Below are 25148 nucleotides of genomic sequence, written 5' to 3'. Positions count from 1 at the left end.
GACGTATATTCTTGATCCACCTTTCTTTCACAGTTTCCTCGCATGGAAATTCATGGAAAGACACATTTTTGGATTTCCTGTGGTCTGAACGGCAGTAGGGCACGCAACAATATACCATCCTGTATTATTATTAGTGAACACCAATACTTTTTAATAAAATACACTTTCTGTTATTAACGAGCCACGTTGCAAATAGTGAACGTATAGCCAGGGTGTAGCAGGTCGCGAGCGCCATCTAGTGATGAATTTCAGGAAACCCACTAAAATCCAAAGCTGCTTCAAGATAGTACAGCTTTTGCTGAAAACGGGCATTTTGTTCAGTCTAGTAGTAGTTAAGTTGCGTAACCTTGCATAGAAGTTGGCCTTGGTGAATCGTGAATTCTTGGTGGGTGCTTTAGCAGTTTCACTCACGCGCCAAATTTACCGTGTTAATGGATGTTGAGAAGTTCGTTTACTCCTCTTCGGTCATAAAATAACCGTTGCGATAAAAATCAAGGGCTTCAATATTAAAATATTATTTAAATTTAAAACTATCTTTCTTAAATTATCATTTTATTTTTATTTAAGTTTATATTTTCAAATGTGTTCGAATCGAAATGTATAAAATTATGATGGTGACTCATATAGCAGCCTAGAAAATATTTTCCGCTCATTTGTTGACATTAGCCCACCGGCGATGAACGGTCTCTGTCAGATCGACAGAGTTTCAAAATGATTACTTGATTAATTAAAATTCGTGATCATAATTCATTTAAAAACATTCTTATTTATTCCATCTTTAGTTGTAAATATCTTATTACCAGAATAAATGCCAAGAGAGAGGAGAACTGCTGCAAAATTCAAAGGTACATTTTCTTTTTTTAATTGCTGTTAACACATCAGCTTATTCTGTTTTTGAACACAGTATTTTATATTTTGACTATGTTCTTATGTTATGACATTGTGTTCTTCATGTGTGTATTATATACGTATAGCTATTAATATGTGTTACTTAGGGGACCCTGATGGACCTGGAGATCTAAAAAATTCGGGTCAACCAGAGAGTCCGTCGTCGAAAAAAAGAAGAACTGGCACTACCAATCAGGTTTTAAATTTTAAATAATTGTACTGTTGTATTTTTTTTTTTTTTTTTTTTTTTTTGTGATTTAAGGAGTAAACTATTCACGTGAGAAGTAATTAATTCTATCACCCTGTTGATGTGTCTACTTCTGTACGACTATAAAATCCCAATTTAGCAATCGTCAAGAGACTAGTGAAAGTTATCTCGAATTCGAGACTGCAATATAATTCATTTTCAAGCATGGTAAATGTGACTAGAATGCTAAAATGAATTAAACAGTCTGATTCAGGTTAAACATAATTCAACATCTTTTATATTTTGTACAACTTTATTATTAGTTCTGACAAAGCTTGCTTTCAATTTGATTTCAGATCTGTTTTATTTGCTTTTAGTATCATATGCTTCTGCGTTCAGCATAAATTTCTGCAAGTTGAAATTCACGGATTTTAATGTGTGGCTTATGTTTTTCTACAAAAGATTGAAAATATTGAAGATGAAAGAAAATATGTTTATACTGTAAAAGTCCCATAATCCAGCACCTAATTGTTTGGTACAATTGATAACCCAGCCTATGTATATGTGATATAAGTACTATCTGATGAGGATATGAACATGTCATTCAGAAGTAATCAGGGTTAGAGTAGACCAAAGGTACCTTTTGTAGGTAGAAGTATAGTTTAGGGTACCCCTTGGCGATTTTGTGCAATTCTTTGACTCGTTATTTTGGCTTGCGAAGCGGCGATTTTTGCGTCAAAAATCGCCTCTATACAAAGCCAAAATAACCAGACAAACAGTTGCACAAACTTGGTATCCATGTACACATCGACTTATTTTTACTTTAAAAAAAAATCCCCGAATTGCACAAAAATGGCATTGTGCACTCCTTTGACTTTATTCATGTACACGTCGACCTATTTTTACTTTAAAAAAAAAATCCCAGAATTGCACAAACTTGCATTGCACACTTCCTTTACTTTGTCCATGTACACATCGATATATTTTCACTTAAAAAGTCAAAGGAGCACCAAATTCTACAATATAGGCAAACAAAAAATACATAATCTCAATAAAATACATTTTAAACCAAACAGTAAAATAACATAAAAAAGGAAAAACATGTTATACAATTAAGCACTACCAAAAGCAAATATTCACTTACCATGATTTTCGAGTTCGCTTCGTACACCCAGAGCCACGTAAAAATCAAAATATCATTCATACTCAAATGACTTTTTTCAAACCAGGTACTCTTTCTGATCGAACGCTTCACATAGTGACCATCTGAGCCTTTCTTCCTACAAACCCATTCAAATCCATCTACATGGTTTTTACGTTCGACTAGACGCATATCCTTCCTACATACAGGACATTTATAATGGCTACTAAGTAAACCTTCATTTACACACCAGTCAGTTAAAGCTCTTTTCTCTTTTCGCTCCAAATCGTACAGAAACTTTAAATTAATTTTACTACATTCTGCCATTCTACAGTCTAAAGAATCAAACCAACACACACCACAAAAACGCTTACAAAACATTCCATGATTCAAAATTTCCCAGAATCATGCACCCGATTACGTCACAATAGGGTTACCATAACATAAAACTACTCAGGCTACCATAAATGAAACAACAACTTGGCGATAAATCAAACAACAACTTTGCCATAATACAAGGGGTACCTTAAAGTCTACTCTACCCCTTTTGTATTATCGTGAAGTTGTTGTTTCGTTAATGGTAACCTGAGTAGCTGAATGTTCTGTAAATATACTTTTACCTAGAATTGGGTGCTCATTTGAGCTTTTTAAGTGAAAAATGTATCGATGTGTACATAAACAAAGTCAAGGGAGTGCGCAATGCCAAGTTTGTGCAATTCTCTGATGATTTTCATATACGTTAATAAATAGTTATTTTCTATTTTATTGACATACAAGGTGTGGCTATTAATTTCTAGGACTGCTCTAATAACACCAGAACAGATGATGTGAAAAACGTAACCTTTTAATATGTTTCGAAATATGCCATAATACACTTCTGTGCTCGGCTGTATAAGTTGTGGAAACAACTTTTAAATTCAAAGCTAATACAGTCAAAAGTCGTTAATTCGGACACCCATAATCCAGAATGATCTATAATCCGGACCTCAAAGCTACAAACTTTCTGCGCACAGGCGTTTACGAGTGCGCGTAAGACCTTTAAGGCTGCGAATATGTTTTTGCGCATGCGCGTTTAATGTGTAACAGACAGTATAATCTAAGCAAAAATTATTTAATTCAGTTAATGTTGCAGATTGCGTTGTTCCTTAATCTTCGAATTAGATCCGGCTTATTATTTTTTGCGGACTGTTAGAGCAATTTCATAAAAGTAAGCTTGAACTTTCGATTATGTCAAATAGAATTTCCGATATATATTTACTAATATGTAATTTGTATCTACAAAGCGAAAGTATGTTTTGAAATCCGAAATCTGTTTATCAATTTCACGCCGCGGATTGGAAGTTGATCTGTCAGCACTATCCTTATCTTCAGGACAGATGTTTTTATTTCATTTGGCTTATAATTCCTTACTAAGTGTAGTATTTCATCTCGATGTACTCCGTCTTTGATATGATTTAAATCAAATGTTCGTCATCATTATAATTCGCTTCTGATAGTGAAGAAAGTGACCCACAGGTTATTGAAAACGAAAACATTTCGATTGACAAATTAGTCGGTATTCTCAACACAGCAATTATAGGACTTGAACAGCGGAACTTTGTAACTAAACAAGAAATTATGTCTGTTTAATAGAATTAAAGAGAAAGTATTATCACATGAAACGAAGCAACTTACATTGAAAGAAATGTTTAATAAAGTAAACAAATAAATATTAAGCTTTTTCTTTTTGTAAATTTTGATACCCTTTAGATAATAATTGTTGTTTATTTCATAAATTATGGTTTCATATTTTTAATTTTGTAATTCCTGCATGCCATCTTACCAGATTTAAACTGATGATCTATAATCCGGAATCACCGAAGTCCCGACGAGTCCGGATTAACGACTTTTGACTGTATAAGAACACATGGCAAGAGCAAAAATGTAACACCTGTAAAATAAGAACCTTGTCGCATGTAATATAAGAACACTTAGCAAGATGTCTCAGTTGTTTAACAATTCAAGTTCGAGTGCCACTATAATAAGGAAGTACCTTTTTTATTAATGCTATTTGTTAATTTCAACACTCCATATTTTTAACCCGCGAGCACACGCACCGATCCGACGAAAACGAGAACACGCGCCGGGTATGTCATACCCGAATAAAAAAATTGTAAATAAAAATTTGCCGAAAAAAATTAATCGGTTTTTTAAAAGAAATTAAAATGTGAAACCAAGTTAATACTTCATTTTAGACAAAATAGGAAACAATAAGGTGAGGAAAAATTATTTACTTAAAATTTTTTGAACATTGTTTACAAAATGAGGTTATATGTTCCATACATATACTTTTGCTACAATTTTCACAAATGAATCTAGTCTTTCTATCTTTTTTCTTGGAGCACTCTGTACACCTCTTGTAAATCATTTTAGGTTGTTTGGAGGGCGGTACACTGTTAACATGTTCATCAATGGTCAGTGTTCGTCCAGAATCAGGAACCACAGATGCTCGTCGTCGTTCATTTCGAACATTTTCTATTAGCTGCATCCCTAAGGCTTTGAGAAAAGTACTCTTCCCGTTCACGTGTGAAATTTTCTCGTATTGAATAAATATAAATATTTATATTGTCAACTACATGTTTTAACATATCTTCATCGATGAGCAATGACAAGGACTCTAAAGGTGTTGAGATGTCTTTAGAATACTTTGTATTTCCAGAGAGTTTAGTTATAATATTTTGGCGCCAATTCTAACATTAGTCCGGAATTTTTTTTTGTTCCATTTTACTCCATTTTTTCCCAACATAGAACTCATTGCTACATTCCAGAGTTTCATTTTCTGTTTCTGTATCTGAATCACTACTCTATATGGATGGATCATGATTACTAATTATATTCTTCGTCATCAACATCTTCCTCTTCTTCACTAAATGAATCCTCATCAGAAGAAACTGTTTTAAGGAGATTTCTCAATCTTTTCATCTCTTCATCGTAAGGAATATACGGCGAAAACTTATACTAAAAGCTTGAAAACGAGAAGTGCGAAGTGACTCACTGAGAAACGCCAGTACACGCACGGGTATGACATGCCCGAACAATGCTGTTCCTAAAAAACCGTTCCACTTGCCACCTCAAGAATTTCCCCCATTTAAGTATGTGACCTTGAACTCAGCTACACTAAGTTTCGTCCTTTTATGAAAGAACGGGCGAGAAATATACAAAAAGAAAAATGTACATGGGTATGACATACCCGCCACGTGTGCTCGCGGGTTAAATGGCGAAAAGAGAATCTATATTTGACTTCCATATTGCATCTGCATTTTGATTGAAGGGTGTGATTTATGTGTAATATTGAATTTGCATTTTTTTTTTTAATGTAAAAACAGATCACTGTGTTTGTGAAAACCAACAGTAGTGTTTCCTATAATATAATACAGTACAAAGTCTGAGATCTGGATGTCTAATATCTGGAATGATCTAAAATAAATATGGACCTCAAAGCCAACAACTTTTTTTATTTTGTTTTCTGTATTTGATTCTTCTCTCCCCTCCCAATAATAAAACATGTAGAGTCCTGATTCTTAATTTCAGTTTGGCACTAAATAAATACTTTGTTATTGAAGAAAAATTCATTTTAGCACAAATTTATGTAATCAATAATTTGCCTGCGTATCTGCTTGGCATACATGTCAAACTGAGGCATTCTGCATAGAAACATTGTTGATTTTACACATACTAATATTTTTTATCCCTGACGCTAACCTGGCGAATCATTATTTATTGTATTTTGCTTTCATCATTGCATGTTTATCAACACGTGACAACTTGGGTAATGACTCGTGCAGTGTTGCCTAAAATTTTTTTTTCAATATTAAAAATTGAATAACAAAGAATATGGTAACCTTTTATATTGACATTATGCTTGGTGATGGTTACAGATTTAAGTTAAATGTGCTAAGAAATATTGACGAGGAAAAATTTAACAAAAATTTCTTTTCATATGCTAATTTTTCCCCCCAATGGCAGGCACTTGGCTGTAACGCAGTGGTGTAGCTAGGGTGGGGCAAGGGGCGACATCTGTCCCCCGGGCGCAGCATCCAGGCGACGTCAAATTGATGCTACGAAATTTTTTTAAATAAATGTTTTCCATTCTTAGCACACAGAAAGGGGCGCAAATTCTTCAGTTGTTCCCAGGCGCTGGAATCCTAGCTACGCCACTGCTATAACGGCATTGGCCACTCCTAAGGCCAGAAGTAGTGGCCATTTTATTGCGGAGACTCCTAATAGGCGACATTGTTACCTCCTATGAAGGGTCAGACAATTTTACATCCATGCCTTCTCCGGGATTTGAAGCTGGGCCATTTGTTATCGCGATCAGGCTCCCCTAATCACTATACCATCTGGGCAGCTATATGCTAAAAATAGATTTTGTTAATAATATTCATAGGCCAAAAGATTACATTTTCTGCTTTTTGAATTAAGAAAAACAGCTTTTTTATTCACATAAACTCAGAACTGGTGCCAGAGCTCGTATGGCTGCGCTGGGTGGTGGACTTTAGACAAGCACCAAGCAACAAAATTAAGGAATGACAAATTTTTTAGAATTTCGGAAAAGCACTGGGACCCAAAATTTAGGGGCAACAAAAATTTAGAACTTAAGGAGGCGCTTGGTAGCAGAATTTATTACCTGCAGAGACTGCATCAAGTGGTAAGATATCTAGCCTTAAGTATATGTGGGAATTTATTTATTGAGGACTCGGATAATCCTTAAACATATGCAAGAAATAGACTTAAGTGTAATACATAACTAAACTAATACAATTCAGGCTTAATTGTTGCAGTGCACAATAGAAGTGAGACAAAATTTAGCAGAACAATTTGTCTTTTGCTGCCAATCTCATGATGCATAGCGAGTAATGTATAGCGGATGCCATTAAGTTAGGCTAAAATTATACTTTACCGATTCCAAGGAATTTCAGTTAATATAGCAGATTGCACTCATCCATAACTTTCTGATTTGATCCAACTTATTCAGTACGTGTGATTATCCACACTCTGACCAAAAAGTGTTGAATTCATTTCCAGAGAGTAATATTTGTTTGAGTATCTTTTATGTCTGTTTCAAAGATGCATACAATAGCACCTTATTTTTTTTTTTATTCTTCTTTTTCCAAACAAGACATGCACTATTAATTCTCCCCATATACACAGCAAAAATTTTCGCTGAAATAAATAAATAAATCGGAGAATTGTACAAATTTGAAGTCAAAATCTTAAATTGAGAAGGAAAAATAGGTGCATGATGCCTTTATGCAAACCATGCGATGCTCTGTGCATGCAGATTATAAGATTCCTCTGAAGACTATGAAAACTGCAATATACAGTCTATCAACATGTTATAGTGCTGAAATATCCACAGGAGGGATCATAATCTGCAGTCATCACTGTTGAAAATGTCTGGAGAAGTGGAATGTTTATTGCGGGAAATGCTATAGGTATACCTGGGTTATCACATAAATACTTTTTGGTGACATCATGGGTTGCCACATAGCTTCTTTTTGGCAACATGGCCTTATCAATATTTTTTCATGGTTTTGAGATTATGGATAATCACAAGGCAACGAATATTCAAATTGTCATCTGTGACATTTTGACAATAACTTGAACATTCAAACTCTAAAATGTGCATATGAAGCAGCAATACATTAAATTCCAAAGTACAAATTGATTAAGAATAATAAATTACTAATATTCTACAGTTTATCTTCTACAGTTACGTCTGCTAAAGTCTGAAATCCTGACATTCAGTATCTAGAATGATTTATGATCCAGATCTAAGTATCTGGAATGTTCTTGAAACTACCATCCACATTTATTATTATTTTTTTAAATGCTTTACCCATGCGTATTTGATATTTTTTCACAATAAAACATAGAGAGTCCCAATTCATAATTCCAGTATGGCACTAAATAAAGTATCTAAACATTGAAGAAACAATTATTTATTAGCATAAATCTGTATGATAATAATTTGGCTTTGTAGTTGCCTGTTTTCAGCATAATTAGCTGAAGATGTTGTATGCCAAATACGTCGATGTGTTTCAATTTGAGATGTATTTGGCATGCATCTAATTGACAACCATTAGATGTATGCCAAATACATCTCAAATCGAAACATATAGAAACATCATTGCTTTTATATCTACTGAATAATTTATATCTCTGATCCCAGCCTATCAAATCATTATTTATTTTTCTTTGTTTCCATCACTACATAACTATCAGCACACAGTTCCTTGAGAAATGACTCATATAGCATTGCCTAAACAATTTTTAAAGAAATATTAGTAATCAAATACCAAAGAACATTGTAACCTTTTATGTTGACATTACACTTGACAATCATTACAGACTTCAGGTAATTGTGCTGCAAAGCATTTTAATTGTTTTTTCTAGGAGAAATTTAATAGAAATTTCTTATGATATGAAAAAAAGATAAATGATACTCATAAGCCAAAAGATTGCATTTAGTGCTGGTTAAATTGAGAATACCGTATATCTTTGCATATAAATTGATCTTTGAGAAAAATTTTCGGAAAAATAGTTATTTTGCAACATTTTATTTTTCTTTTTTCAATCACCTACTTTTGGAAGTTTATTAATTTCTGTTTGAGGTGATGTGGCAATTTCTGTGAAATTTTGGTACTATGTCGTAAACATAGTTCGTAAAGATTTCATGAATCTCATGCACCAGTGTTGTAATGCATGAAAAAAGTTACTTACAGGTGCAAATTTATCACTTTTCCCAAGTTTTATGGCTCTCAAATGTATTGCAGTTTAGGTTACAACATAACCTTGCCATTTGTTGTCTAGAATCTAGTTACTTAACACTTTTTCCAATTTTAGGAAACGTGCCGATCCATAATGCAGAGCCTCTTTTGATTTAGGGGTCATCTTCATTGATTGATTGATCATCTTCTCATTCACAGCAAACTTGCATGATTCACAGTTGTTTGTGCTTTCTGCAAATGAAGTTACTGCCAGCTTGCATTTCGCAGTTAAGACATTCTCTTTTGTTGTACACAACTCATTGCAGGGAGATGGCTCTGAAAAGAGCATTTTCTTTGAGATTCTGATAAATTAGACATTACAAAAAGCAGGAAAAGTAAAATAGCATGTGTATGATGAGATAAATAAGGTATAATGAATGACATACAGTGGATGGACAAAAATATGGAAACACCTTGTGAAATGCATGTTTGAAAAGAAAGATTGATTTTAATGAAATATGTATGTGGCGCTGGCGTTTTTGACTACTGACCCTACCTATACAACTTCGTAAATGTGCTAAACAGTTCAGTTGTTGTCGAAATACTGTTATATGAGGTTGTCATTGCATTTTGTCAGAGTTAACAGACTTCGAACGTGGGCAAATTGTTGGAGCACGTATGGTAGGTGCTTCCGTAAGCAAGGTAGCTGAGGTGTTTAGTGTTTCAAGAGGTACTGTATCGAAGATTTATTCCGCATATTTGAAAAGCAGAAAAACATCATCTGCTAAATCACAGCGCGGACGAAAGTGTGTCCTGAGTGATCGTGACAGACGATCATTAAGGGCAATTGTGACGAAAAATAAGAAGACCACAGCTGCAAAAGTTACTGCTGAAATGAATGTTGTGTTACCGAACCCTGTGAGTACCAAAACAATTAGAAGGGAGCTTCATAAACAGGGAATTGCTGGCCGTGCTGCAATTGAGAAGCCACTCATCAGTGATGCTAATGCCCGTAACAGGAAAAGGTGGTGTTTAAGTCATAAAGCCTGGACTATAGAGCAGTGGAAGCGAGTAATATGGTCTGACGAGTCTTCTTTCACATTCTTTCCCACTTCTGGCCGAGTTTACGTCTGGAAAACGCCATCTCAAGCCTATAATACAGACTGCTTGTTGCCAAGAGTGAAACATGGCGGGGTTCTGTTATGGTTTGGGCAGTCATATCGTGGTTCTCTGCTAGCCCCATGATAACTGTGTCAGGGCACATGACTGCCAAGACTTATGTGAACATTTTGGCCGATCAAGTTCATCCCATGGTACAAACTTTGTTCCCCGATGGTGATGGTGTCTTCCAAGACGACAAAGCCCCTGTTCACACAGCTCACATTGTCCAGGACTGGTTTTCTGAGCACAAGGATGAGTTGTCCCATCTCCCCTGGCCACCACAGTCACCAGACCTGAAATATTATCGAACCTTTGTGGTCTACATTGGAACGGAAAGTGCAATCTCGTTATGCACCGCCAACATCATTATCTGAACTTGCCACCGTTTTCCAGGAAGCATGGTATAATATTCCCTTGGCAAACATACAGGAACTGTATTTATCCATTCCGAGAAGACTGCAAGCTGTTTTGGATGCCAACGGGTTTCCTACACCATATTAAGCAAAGAAACATGTTTTTTTAAAGGTGTTTGCATATTTTTTTCCAACCCCTGTATTTGGTATGGTTACAGTTACTGATTTGATACGTTATATTAATTAAAGAGTGCCTCACAGATATTGTACGGATTGAATTGGTCTATGACACCAGATAATGAAATGAAATAAAAAAATTAATAAATAAAAATAGGAAGAATAAATAAACAATTTTGTCCTTTTTCTGTATGAACAATATATTTAATAGTCAAGTTCATTGACGTGTCGTCTGCCACCATAGATCATTTTTTAGTTCTCCATATAAGTCAACCTCCTACTTTAAAGTTTGATTTTTTTTACTTATGTGCAGCTACATGAGGTAACTGATTTGTTATTCAGGTTAGCCCAGGATTGGTACCAGAGTTGGTGCAGAATTTAAGGGAGGCAAAATTTTTAGAATTAGAGAGCACTAAGCAACAAAATTAGGGAACGGCAAATTTTTCAGAATTTAGGGAGACATTTGGGAGCAGAATTTAGGACCTGCAGAGAATGCACATGTTCATAAAATGTCTAGCACCAGCCTTAAATATATGTGGGAATTTATTTATTTGGGACTTGAATAAGTCTTAAGCATGTGTGTGAAATACGAGTAAGTATAATAAATAACTAAACTATATTCAGATTTAACTTTATCAGCATGCAATAGAAGCAAGACAAAATTTAGCAGAACGATGTGTTAGTTGCCAATTTCATGATACTTCACCAATAGTGTAATGTGAATAAGCAAAACTGAAATTTTCCAATTGATTAAATTTGTGAAGAAATGGGGAGAAGTAATAAATGAAAATGATATAGAAGTATTCCATTGCAATAACATCAAGTAGCAGATGGCAAAATCTGTAGTATGGTTCTAAAGAAAGATAATTTTAGAAAATTTTGCTGCTGATAGTAAAGAAAGTGACAGAGTTTGTTCAGAATGAAAAAAATTTTGGTTGACAATTTAGTGGAAATTCTTGACACAGCAGTTACAGGTCTTGGAACAGGGAAATTTGTAGTTGAACAAAAAATTATGTTTATATATAAAGTATTAGTCTCAAAAATGAAGTAACTTAAACAGCTTATATTGAAAGAAATGTTTAATAAAACAAACCATTAAATATTAAGCCTTTTAAAAAAATTGATTATTTTAAGGTTATAAGTGCTTCATTACTTCATATTTTGAATTTTATAATGTATTTTGTAATGTAATAAATATTTATATATTTCTGCATGTTATCTTAACAAATTTAAAGTGATGATCTAATATCTGGAAAAATCCCAAATCCAGAATTGCCAAAGTCACGACGAGTCCAGATCTCGGACTCTGTATTGTACAGTCAAAAGTCTTTAATTCGGACACCCATAATCCGGAATGATCTTTAATCCGGACCTCAAAGCTACAAACTTTCTGAGCATGCGTCGCGTTGACGCATGCGCGTAAGACCTTTACGGCTGCGAATATGCGTGTGCGCATGCCCAAAAATACGTTTACGCATGCGCGTTTAATGTATAACGGACGGTATAAGCTAAGCTAAAATTATCTAATTCAGTTAATGTTGCAGATTGCGTTGTTCCTTAATCTTCGAATTGGATCCGGCTTATTATTTTTTGCAGACTGTTAGAGAAATTTTATAAAAGTAAGCTTGAACTTTCGATTATGTCAAATAGAATTTCCGATATATATTTACTAATATGTAAAGGATCTACAAAGCGAAAGTATGTTTCGAAGTCCATTAAACAAAAAGTGGAATTGCTGCAAAAAATGGATAAAGGCATATCCTTTGTTTATCTAACCATTCCGAAATCTGTTTAACAATTTCACGCTGCTCTGCGGCGGGGGGACGCCGCGGCGCGCAATGAATTGGAAGTTGATCACCACTATCCTTATCTTCAGGGCAGATGTTTTTATTTTATTTGGCTTATAATTCCTTACTAAATGTAGTATTTCATCTCGATGTACTCCCTCTTTGAATGATTTAAATCAAATTCCTCGTCATTATAATTCGCTTCCGATAGCAAAGAAAGTAAAGTAAAATAATAAATATTAAGTTTTTGTTTTGTAAATTTTGATACCCTTTAGATCATAATTGTTCTTTATTTCATAAATTACAGTTTCATATTTTTAATTTTATACTTTCTGCATGCCATCTTACCATATTTAATCTGATGATCTATAATCCGGAAAAATCGATAATCCGGAATCGCCGAAGTCCCAACGAGTCCGGATTAACGACTTTTGACTGTAGTATATTTTTAACTATTGAATACATTTATGAGTTATTGTATAAACCTATTTTTATAATAAATGATTTTGATTCCTCAATAAGTTAAATTACATTTGCAAAACTGGTTACTTTCTGATTATCTGCATTTCCAGTTTCAACGTTCAGTAAAAATTCTGCATTTTTAGCATATTTTTAGAGTATACCTATGATACAGCAAACCCATGCAAGTTTATAACACAGACATTTGAATACTAGATCTATTTTGCTAAATTTATTTGACAGAAAGCCTAGTAAGAAAGAAAACAACTGTTTTGAAGAAATTTTGCAAGTCATAACTGAAAAAAATATCACTGGCTCTAAATTGTCCCTTCCCATGATTTTTTTTTATCCTTATAAAATACTTTTTTGTACTACAGTACAAAATTCAAAATCCAGAATGATCTAACATCTGGGCCATCGGGATTTTTTCCTCCAAAAATGTGAAAATGCTTCTGAGAGTTGTGTCACTTGAGTGTATGCTTAATGCTTCATAAGTGTGCAGTAGACATTTTTTCACAATAAAGCATATGGAAGGTCCTGATTCCTAATTTCAGTTTGACACTAAATGAAACAGCTGCATGTTGCAGAAACTCATTTATAAATGTATATAAGTTGACTTCTTAGTCACCTTTTTGCTGGTGACTGAAACATTTTTCTGAAACTGAAACATTCTACTAAAAGTTCATTCTTGATTTTATGGCCACTAAATTATATTCCTGATGCCAGCCTGATATTTTTTTAATTATTTTTTGTTGTCATCACCAAATGAGTATCAACTCCTGACAGGCTGAGAAATGACTTATGCAGCCATGTCTAAAGTATTTTTTTTAAGTATTAATTAGTACTTTGGCTAAGGAGCATGGTAACATTTATGTTGACATTACTCATGGCGATGATTACAGACTGCTTTGTGACGTGTTGAGTGCATTAGTGCCGTTTGATTTCAGAATAACTAATTTGTTGTTCATATAACTAATTCCCACATAATCATTATATGTGGGAAATTTAATTATTTGGAACTCTGATAAGCCTTAAGCATATGCTGAAAATAGATGCAAGTATAATAGCTAACTATACTAATATAATTCAGACTTAACTTCCTTAGTATACGATAGAAGCAAAACAAAATTCAGCAGAATAACACATCTTTAGTTGCTAATCTCTTGATACATCGCCAGTAGTATATAGCGAATGCTAGCCAAGCTTTATGATGCTGCAAACTAAAGGTTTTTGGATATTGCAAACAAAAAGTGAAATTTTGCAGTTAAATTTGTGAAATGGGGAATTAAGTGAAATAGTGGTGAAATTTTTCAGAATTTTTAAGGAAATGTAGAGAAGTGGCAATAAATGAAGGTGCTTTAACAGAAGTTTTTGATTGCATGACAAGGCTCCAATCATCAGTTACCTAGCAGATGGCAAAATTTGTAGTATGTTTCTAAATCGAGAAAATATTGCTACCAATAGTGCAGAAAGTGGTAGAGAGGTTGCTGAAAATGAAAAGATTTGGATTTACGATATAGTGGGAGTTCTTCACACGATAATTACAGCACTTGAACACTGGAACTTTGAATAAGAAATGAATTTTGTCTATAAAATTTTAAAAAAAGTTTTTTTTGGGGGGGGGGGGAACTTAAACAATTTGAATGGAGAAATAAAACAAACAATTTTTTTTATTTTAATTTTTGTTTATTGTAAATTTTGGTTCCTTAATGTCATTAATGTTTTATTATTTGGTAAGCATCCATTTCATATTTTGAATTAAAAAATTGTGCATATCATCTTACTAGATTTAAACTAATGATTTAAAATCTGAAATTGCAGAATTCTTCTCAAGTCCAGATCTCGGAGTTTGTACTGTATTCTTTATCAACATAACAGTACCTTTTAGCTGTAAAGACAACTAAACAAGCATTTATCACCAGCTCATAAAGTCAGTAATGAGTTGGTGACTTTTAGGGATGCAGATAATCAGAAAATACCCAAAATTATTTTTTGCTCAATTATTTTCGTAAATCTGATAGTCTGTTAATTCACCATTATCAAAGTCTCAAACTTGCCGGATTATCAAACTTTTACTATACTAATTTGTGTAAAATAGTACTGTGAATTTGAGAAAATCATTTGGTAACTGTTAATAAGGAAATATTTTGCTCTTGAATTATTTATTTTATTGAAGTTTATTAGGTCATTTTTAATTATAATTATAAGCAGCTTTCAGGCAAATAAATATAGTGAACTGGAATTAGTTTGAAATTTTGGTTTATTCAAATGAGCAATGAAAATTCCAAATTCTTGCCTTCTCTAAGACTTCCAGTAATATAAACTCCTGGTATTAAATGGTCAATAAAAGTATATTGGATGTCAGAAGATATTAAAAGAAACTGTAAAAATAATTTATGAAAATTAATTTTCAACAATTTTTGAATAAACTGTATTATGATATATGATGCAGCTCATTCAAAAAATTATTCTGCTATCTCAGAATTACTGAACTGTGCTTTTTACAGTTCCTATTTAGTTACCTTATTGTAAACTATTTTCTAGATATATAAAGCATATATCTTATAATAATCTAACAGGCAAGCCCAGCATTGCCAGATCTTGTACCTCCTCAGCCCTTAACTGGATTTGGAGAGACCATTGTAGCAAGTAATCCCTTCGATGATACAATTCCTGCTACTACTACTACAGTTCCAAACATGCCAGCACCAGGCCTTACCCATATGTCTGGTCCGCCAATGCATGCAAAGCCGGTGCCAATGTCATCTGGAAAAGTAAGTTGATTATTACAAAAAGAAAGCAGCTTGTCGGAAATATACACCTTGTTAATTTATTATAATTTATTGTACTGTGTAGACATCTAACATATTTTTTCTACTTCAAAGCCATTAAATTTTTTTTAAACAATAATAATAATTGAAGATGTTCTTTTGAAAAATGCTAAAAATTATAGAAGATAATTAGAAAATGTATAATTTCATAGAAGAAAGTTCAGTTCTTTTTTTTTTTTTAATGATAGCTAAAGGTGTTGTAATGAAAGATGCTAAAAATTATGGAAGATTATTGAAGATGAGTAATTTCATAGAAGAAAGTTCAAATACCTAAAAATTAAAATATGTGGCCTCTGTTATTTCATTTATAGAGCCCACTGTATATACATGCATGTACTGACATATGTATATGTATATATATATATATATATATATACACACACACAGACAGAGATACATACAGAGAGAGAAAGAGAACATTCTGTGTTTTTACCATTAAAATGGCAACTTTGTTTTTTAGTGTGACTTAAAAACTCAGTTTTTTTCCTATATAAATATTAACTTTAATCAGGCAAAATATCTTCCATTCCGTTAGATGACCTTTTATCATCTCTCTGGTAACTTCATGATTCCACAGTCAAAAAATTTCTATCAGTCACGTGCGATTTGAGGTCACGTGCGATTATAATTAAAACTTTTACCATTTAAGAAGTTTCGTAAACTTCAGTTTCAGAAATTTCGTAATCCGATGTTGCAAAGTTGGGGCTATGTCTGGATGTGACATCACTTCCCAACCAAGTTCCAGTAATTTTGTACGTGTTGCTAAAGGTGCGTGAAGCTTCTCAATGTTATCTTTTTCTGATGCAATTTAGCTTTCGATATGACTTTTACTGATTCATCATGACTGGATAATGATCTTTTTTGATTAATGCTATTGTAGACAATTCTTTTTCATCACCTGCTTCTCAAACCGTCAGTTGCATTATATTTGAAATTTGTAATGCAAATTTTGATTTATTATGTTAATTGAATTTCTTTTAATTCATGTGGAACCTAAATACAGTCAAAAGTCGTTAATCCGGACTCGTCGGGACTTCGGCGATTCCGGATTATCGATTTTTCCGGATTATAGATCATCAGTTTAAATCTCGTAAGATGGCATGCAGAAATTCTAAAATTAAAAATATGAAACCATAATTTATGAAATAAAGAACAATTATGATCTAAAGAATATCAAAATTTACAAAAAAAAAAACAAAAAACAGGCTTAATATTTATTTGTTTACTTTATTAAACATTTCTTTTAATGTAAGTTGTTTAAGTTGCTTCGTTTTATGTGATAATACTTTCTCTTTAATTCTATAAACAGACATAATTTCTTGTTCAGTTACAAAGTTCCGCTGTTCAAGTCCCGTTAATTGCTGTGCCGAGAATACCGACTAACTTGTCAATCGAAATTTTTTCGTTTTCACTAACCTCTCTGTCACATTCTTCATGTCTTTATCCATTTTTTGCAGCAATTCCACTTTTTGTTTGTCGGACATCGAAACATACTTTCGTTTTGTAGATCCTTTGGAAGTTCCAGCATCGGAAATTCTATTTGACATAATCGAAAGTTCAAGTTTACTTTTATAAAATTGCTCTTACAGTCTGCAAAAAATAATAAGCGGGATCCAATTCGAAGATTAAGGAACAATGCAATCATTAACTGAAATAGATAATTAGATAATTTTAGCTTACACTGTCCGTTATACATTAAATCCGCAGGCGAAAACGTATTCTGCACTTGCGCACACGCATATGCGCAGTAGTCAAAGTCTTACGCGCACGCGTAAAACGCCTGTGCGCATGTGCCAACGCGGCACATGCGCAGAAAGTTTTTAGCTTTGAGGTCCGGATTATAGATCATTCCGGATTATGGGTGTCTAAATTAACGACTTTTGACTGTATCAAACTTCTTAATGAGTCCAAGGCATCTTGTATGATTTTTAATTATTGTATGTGATACATTTAACTTTTTTTTAACTCTCTTGCACTGTTATATGATGATTTCATTCAATTATGACTTTAATTTTTTCATCATCAACTTCAGAAGGTCAGCCAGAATGCTAGTTGTGTTCAAGTGAAAAATCACCAGAACAAAATTTTTTAAACCAATTCTAACACATGCCTTCTATTAAGCAATCAGCACCATAAACTCCTTGTGAACTCAGATATCTCCCTTTGAGCTTCAGCCACTTTCTTGATTTTATGAAATTAAAATATGTGGTAAAAACATTTATTTTTGCACCCCGTGTTAAAATTAACTGTAAACCAACAGTTGTAAACAAAAATACATGGAATTTGTTTCTGTAGCAATCTAAAAGTGTCAGCTGGAAAATCTCAAAAGAAAAAAAAAAAAAATTAAAATTGACAAAAATATAACAAAATAAACATAATGCTACTGATTTAAGCTGTAGAGTCTTTTTTTGGGGGGGAGGAGGACAGGTGAAAAATGTGCAGTGCCCTCTATGGGACTCGAACCCTGAACCTCTCAAATGCGTGTTGAGTATGTTTCCAATTACATCACGAATGCATGTGGAAAGAAGGGAGACCCTTATATATTCCCCCTTTTGGGCAACTTGGAATTAGGGTACCTAGTCACCAAATCCTGGAGGTGACAAATTATCAATCCACCACCTTTTAATTTTTAATTCGGGTGCTACTTGTAGAGGCATTATTTATTTATTTATTTATTTATTTTGAAGGAGGAGAGGGGGAAAATGTCCCTCACCAGAGCCCTCACCAGAACTCAAGCCTTGAACCTCTCAAATGTGCATCTAATATGCTTCCAATTACACCACCAAGGCATGCGGAAAGGAGGCAGAAAATATCTTATAATGCAAACCAAAATTACTTACTTGTTGATTCAATAGATAAATTTTAAAGATGATATATTCCGTTATGAAAAAGAGAAAAACACCAATGTAAAATTAAGCAAAGAGAGAGAGAAAAAAAAAAAGATTGATATAATTTTAAATAAAAGTGTATTGATTTTTTGAAAGCAATTGACAGAGACCCTTTTAATTAAGAAAATTGTAATGCTTGCAGAGTAAATCAACTTCCATGAAAGTATTGAGATTTTGCTTTAGGAAACACAAGTCCTATGCTCAAAAGAGGGTAATAAAATAAATATTTGAATGCTGATCATCATTAAGCTCTTAATCAGTTTTATCTTTAACTTCCCATAATTAACTATAAAAATTCTTCAGTTGACGAATTAAATTTTCTTATATCTTTGACAACCAAAAAATTTATGTTCTTTAGTTAACTACATTAATTCCAATATATTTTTTACTTAAAGCTTTCAAAATTAAAATATCTTAGTTCTGATATCTTATTTATTTGGCTTTTGCACCACTGCAAAATCATTTTGCTCCTGAATAAGAGGATTCTGTATCAGATATTCTTGATAGAATTTTATTTAAAATCTATACTAATTTAGTTTTTCTCCCCTGCTTATATTACCTACGGCAGAACTGTACTGCAAAAATTTGAATCCTACGAGAGAGAAAATCTCTTATAGGATTGAAAAGTTCATGCATTATACACTCATGTCCAAAATTATGTTTACATGCATAAATTCACGGATTTCTCAGAGACTATGACTTATAATTTAATGAATTTTCGTGTAATCATACATAACATGATGACGTATAAATGCAAAAGAAAAAATTGAAGATCACCTCATATGATATAAAATTGTAGCATGAAACAATAAAAATGGTAATAAAGTGTGACAAAGAGAGTTAAGAAAAAAAGGAATGATTCAGAAAAAGAATTAAGTCTTACGAATTTAATATGGAACATGATCTGCCCTGACTTGTACACACATATCACAACGTGTTTTAAGGCTGGAAATAACGTTGTTAACCACAGTTTGGGGAATTAATCTCCACTCTTCCAGCAATGCCGTCTTCAGAGCATTTACATCTCTAGGAGGAGGATGTATACGTGCAATTGCTCTTCCAAGGTAGTCTCATAAGTTCTCTATCGGGTTAAGGTCAGGAGAGTTTGCTGGCCAAGGTATTCGCTTAATGTCTTCACTTTCAAGGAATTCATCAACGAGGTTTGCTCGATGTGGATGGGCATTATCATCCATAAATAAAAAGTCAGGTCCATATGCACCCCTGAAAAGTCTTACATAAGGATCTAAGACCTCATCTCGATATATCTGGCCTGTCACAGATCCGCTGCTGAACACGTGTAGGAGCGTACGTCCATCGATCATTATTCCAACCCATACCATCACACCTCCACTACCGAAACGGTCACGTTCCACAATGTTTGAGGGATCATTTCGTGTTCCTGACTCCCTCCAGATGTAAACACGTTTAGAATCACCAGTTAAACTAAACCGCAACTCATCAGTAAAGAGAACATGGGACCATTGATGTTCAGTCCAGTTTTGATGTTCTTTACACCAATTAAAGCGATCCCTCTTTTTCTGTGAAGACAGTAAAACACATACCCTTGGCTTTCTGGCATAAAGGCCTTTTTTATTAAGCCTTCTGTATATTGTTTGCCGTGATGCAACAGTTCCAGTGGCGGCTGCAAGCTCTGAACTTAACTGGCGAGCAGGAGCCTTTCTGACGGGCAGTTAATGCCAGATACCGATCTTCAGAAGCACTTGTCATTCGTTTCCGACCTTGTCCAGGTCTCCTTACAACACTTCCATCATTTTGAAACAGTTTCCATAGCTTAGAGACTGTCTGTCTTGAAATATTCAGACATGTGGCTGTTTCCATGATTGACTGCCCTGCTTCTAAACGGCCGATAATTCGCCACTTTACAGATTCTTCCAAATGATACTTCGAAGCCATAACAAACCGCTTTGAGTCCCTACACACTGAAATCAAACGGTGTGTTGCAAAAATTCACTCAAATATTCAGTTTGAGCAAAGCGCTTGATTCACCCTTGGATGACGTAACGCCTAGATTTGCATATCACAAACCGTTTGATTACTTTTGATTGGATAATGCTAATTAGGCTTGTTTTTCACACATTCCCTGCAAATACGGATCACATTGATTCGATATTTCATTGAATATCATTATTTTTGGGTATGTAAAGATAATTTTGGACATGAGTGTACTTACCTGTTATAATAAGAGCATGTAATTAAAGTTAAACTATCTGAAATATATCCATTTCCATTTACCACTGTTATACTGGGCCTAGCCTGCATGGATATGCAGGCTTTTTGCCAGTTGTCTTTAAATATGGCATCCTGGAGTTAAAAATATCAGTGAAGGCATCACAGAGACAAGATATGAAAAATAAAGAGAAAGGTGGCAGTTTGCCAGTGTGGAGTCTTACATCGTGAGGTGGCGTAACATGCAATTCAAATACAGTGGAGTATGCAAACATAAAGAAATTACTAACATAAATTTAAATAGCAAATACAAAGTCCTTTAAACGAAAGTACCAAATAATGAGTCTTGAAAAAATGTAAGATATACAAGTATTTACAATAATTACATAGAGAAGATTGTCCAAAGCAGAGCCATGTCGTGCGATGTCCGAGAGTACATGCCATTGGCTAGGGCAGAAAACATAGTAAAAATATATTTTTAAAAAATTATTTGCCGTATATAAATAGTGAAATGTATCCTGTCATCATTCTGTTTTATAATCTGAATGGGCACCCACCAGCTGCAGAGGTAAGGTTGTTGAAAACTGGTAATTCAATCCAGTGTCAAATTATGGTGAATAGCATTGGAGTCTTCCATGCTTTCTTCAGTGAAGCCTCTTAAGCATACAGTCTTCATATGCTTTTTCAGACCCAACATAACCTAAATGGTATGGTCCATGGAAAGTGATTGTTGCTTTGAATCTACCTGAATATTATTTCATTCAGTTGTTCTCGCCTTTAAATTAAATCTGACTCCATTCTATAACACTTAAAAAGAAATATTTTTAAATAAACAATTGCATTTTCTTGCTTAAGAAAGCCAAACTTTATTTGCTTACACACTTAAGGAAACCAAAACCTTATTCTCATCTTTCTTACTGTTGCCGAACTACAAAAACAAAACTCTGTCTAAAAAGAAACACAACAGCTATTGAATAGCGTTAACAAATATAAATCATGGAGCTCACAACATACTCCCATCTTTTGATTTTCTTAAAATGGTCTGTTTAAATCAAAACATTAAATACAAATAAAAATTTAAACTTTCTACTCAATAGATTTGCATATAGTACTCAATATACTCACAACATAAGTTAAATAATAATACAGAACATATACTTAAAAAATTCACTTATAACGAGAAGGTTTGACAATTTTTCTGCCACATCTAGTTTTTAGTTCAGAATCAGTTCCTTTAAAGTCACTGTCCCTCTTAACATTTCCAGATTTATGAGGAATGTTCCTTTTATGAGAAACAGTTGGCACGACATTTCGTTCAAGTTCTTTAGCTCTAAGTAAAATGTTCGTATTAGTAATCTCTAAAGGGTATAACCGTTGGACAGGGCGTATGAGTTCTCCTACTTTTGTTTTTACTTTCACTACTCTCATATGATTCTCCTTTCCAGGAAAGACCTCTGTGACTATACCCAAAGGCCAGAATATTCGTTTTTTATTATCACATCCAACCGGAACAACTTCACCGACACTTATCTGTTTCAAACTGTTCTTACTGAAATCCTGCTAAATTAAAAGACCTAAATATTCTTTTCTAAATCTTCTTCTTAACTCTTGCCGTAGCTTTTGTTGATACCAGTATCTTTTGGTCAAATTACTGTCCAAGTTATCTAAGTCTGGTACTCCTATTGTCTTATTATCTTGAAGAAACATGGAAGGTGTTAACGGCATTAAATCTTGTGCATCTTCGGATAAGTACGTCAAGAGTCGACAATTGATTACTGCTTCTGTATCACACAAAACAGTGCACATTTCCTCGTATTTTAGGGAGGCTTTTCCTAGTACTCTTCTTAAAAGTTCTTAATCATCTGAACTATCTGCTCCCACCAACCACCCTACCAGGCAGCTGTAGAAGGATTGAAAATCCATTGGATCCTTATTGTGGAACTTTCTTGAGATATCTTATCCCAGTCAAGAGACTCCAATGAGTTACTAGCTCCCTTAAAGTTTGTCCCATTATTGCTGTACAGTTTTTTAGGTCTGCCTCGTCTCGCTATAAATCTTCGTAATCCTAACAAAAAAGCATTGGTGGAAAGGCTTTGAATCAATTCCAGATGAATAGCTCTATACACAGCGCAAGTGAATAGCAGTATCCAACTCTTACTTCCATCCTTTAAGTGTAGAGGACCAGCTAAATCCACTCCCATAACTTCAAAAATGAATGCATCCCGAACTCTGTCTTCCAGCAGTGGAGCTGGTTCAGTTTCCATTTTCTTCAAAGAATATCTTCTGCACCTAAAGCATTTTGTGATAACTCTTTGGACTGTCTTCCTTCCTCTCAAAACCCAAAATTGTTGACGAATGTCAGCTAGAACAACTTGTCTAAATGCAGCAGATTCAGGTGACGTTCATAAATTAATCAGCTGCAGAGACTGCTATATATAAATCTAATATATATCCCAAGTCACGCTTTCGAGACATGAAAAACGCAGTTTGAATTTTGTCAATCGGCCCAGTAGAATGGGAGATATAGCACTGTCCTCTCTTTTTTTTTTTTTTTTAAGCAGTGTACATGTCATTTGGCTCTCTTCCACCTTCCGATGGTGCAACTTACCTGCTTATTTGCACTGACCGGTTTACACATTGGCCGGAAGCCATTCCTTTGGCTGACATTTCAGCTCAGACAGTTGTCCGTACATTTATCGAATGCTAAATTTCCTGTTTTGGGGTACCCTCCATCATCACTATGGACCAAAGACGGCAGTTTGAGTCAATGTTCCTTCTTTTGCTGACAAAACTTATTGTGGAACTTTAAGACAAGCGCACCCACTTGTCTCCATATCATCCTGCCAGTAACGGACTTGTTGAACACTTTCATAGCTCCCTTAAGCAATCCCTCAAATGCCACAGCAATATCGTTGGATGGAATCCTTGCCTCTAGTTCTTCTTGGACGTATGTCTGCCTTTAAGTCCAATCTTCAGTGCATGGTGGCAGAATTGGTGTATAGCTGCCAATTTCTTAAATCCTGTGGCAACTAGTTCTTAAATCCTGTGGCATTAAGTTGAACTATCAGAATTTCTCAGCCAATTACGTGAAATGATAAATGTCATTTAAACCAACATCAACACATGACGTATCAACACTATTCTTCCATCCCCCGGAACTTCAAGTCTGCACCCATGTCTTCAGGATGAGTTTTAGTGGTTGGGACGGCATCTGAAAGCCATTTCAAGCACCTTATAAAGGGCTTTCTCGAACAGCAAAGCATTTTAGTATCTCCATCCGCAATAGAATCTCTACAATTTAGTATTGATTGCCTTAAGTCTGCATTCCTCCTAGTTGAGGACTGCTGTGTTCACGTGGAACTTTCGTGTAGCCGTCACTCCTCCAGTTTCAAATGCATCACCCAGTCTTCTTCTGACTCTAAGCTTCACTAATATTACAGCACCAACAATCACCCACTGCAGACAGAGGGTTCAATTAAACCCTTGGTATCTTTTAACTCTTTATATTTTTGGTACTTGGGGAATTACTTTGGGGAATCATTCCCTTTTTCCCAACAGATGGAAATCCGGATTTCTTTCGCCATCGCAAAATGCATTCTGGGATTATAGAATGATCTGCTTTTAGACAGTGCTATGAGACCAGCATGTGATCTAATTTCTGTAATAAGAAAAATAATAATTAAAATTATGCAGGTCTTAGTGAATTGTGCTTTAAGTTGGTAGCATCTTTCCTTGTGAACTCAAGAATCTCATGCAACCGATCTAATTATAAAAATATGTGGAACATACACAACCACTATTTCTACACATCTTAGTATAAGTTGCCAAACTCAGACAACTAGGGCTAAATATTTAAAGCATTCTGTAGTTTGAAGTTCCTAATAATAGAGTTTCCATCCCTTTTTAATAATTATCATGTTTTCAAAGATCCTTTGGAATTTTTAGTTCAAATAACATATTGAAATTTTATTTTTAATGCATCAGCTTTGCTAAAATAATACAGCTTTTTATATAAATTATGTAATCTGCTTCAGTTAATGTAATCAATCTGAAAAGCATGAACATATTTTTATAATTTTTTTCTGATCTGATGTGCAATAGAATCATGAAAAATTATCAAAATACAGCCTTTATTGATAACTTACACATTTATTTATTGTGTTAAAATTGGTTTTGGTTAAATGTTTTATAATAATTTATCTTAAATTTCTTCATATGGTGAAACTACAGTATTATTTCAGGACAAGTTTTCATTAAGATAAAATGGCGAGTATTTTCATGATTTGGCTTTTATAAAGAAAGTGATGCTGGAAATGGTATTGTTTTCTATTTTATCTTAT

At 34.0% G+C, this 25148-nt stretch overlaps 1 protein-coding gene across 1 annotated transcript in view; it reads left to right on the top strand.

Moving 5' to 3' along the window:
* The first annotated feature begins 441 nt into the window (after positions 1-441).
* Positions 442-25148, top strand: part of pygo (pygopus family PHD finger) — a 35314-nt gene continuing 10607 nt past the window's right edge. The window contains exons 1-3 of the mRNA XM_035355280.2: positions 442-845; positions 996-1084; positions 15482-15676. Coding sequence (XP_035211171.1) covers positions 809-845; positions 996-1084; positions 15482-15676 — 321 coding nt within the window. The 5' untranslated portion in view covers positions 442-808. The remainder of the gene's footprint in view (positions 846-995; positions 1085-15481; positions 15677-25148) is intronic.

This window comes from Stegodyphus dumicola, chromosome 9 (assembly GCF_044657685.1).
Source record: "Stegodyphus dumicola isolate Sdum_Otavi_A_Nest chromosome 9, ASM4465768v1".
Lineage (NCBI taxonomy): Eukaryota > Metazoa > Arthropoda > Arachnida > Araneae > Eresidae > Stegodyphus > Stegodyphus dumicola.
Note: the sequence above shows the minus strand (reverse complement) of the source record. Positions and strands in the feature narration are given on the sequence as shown.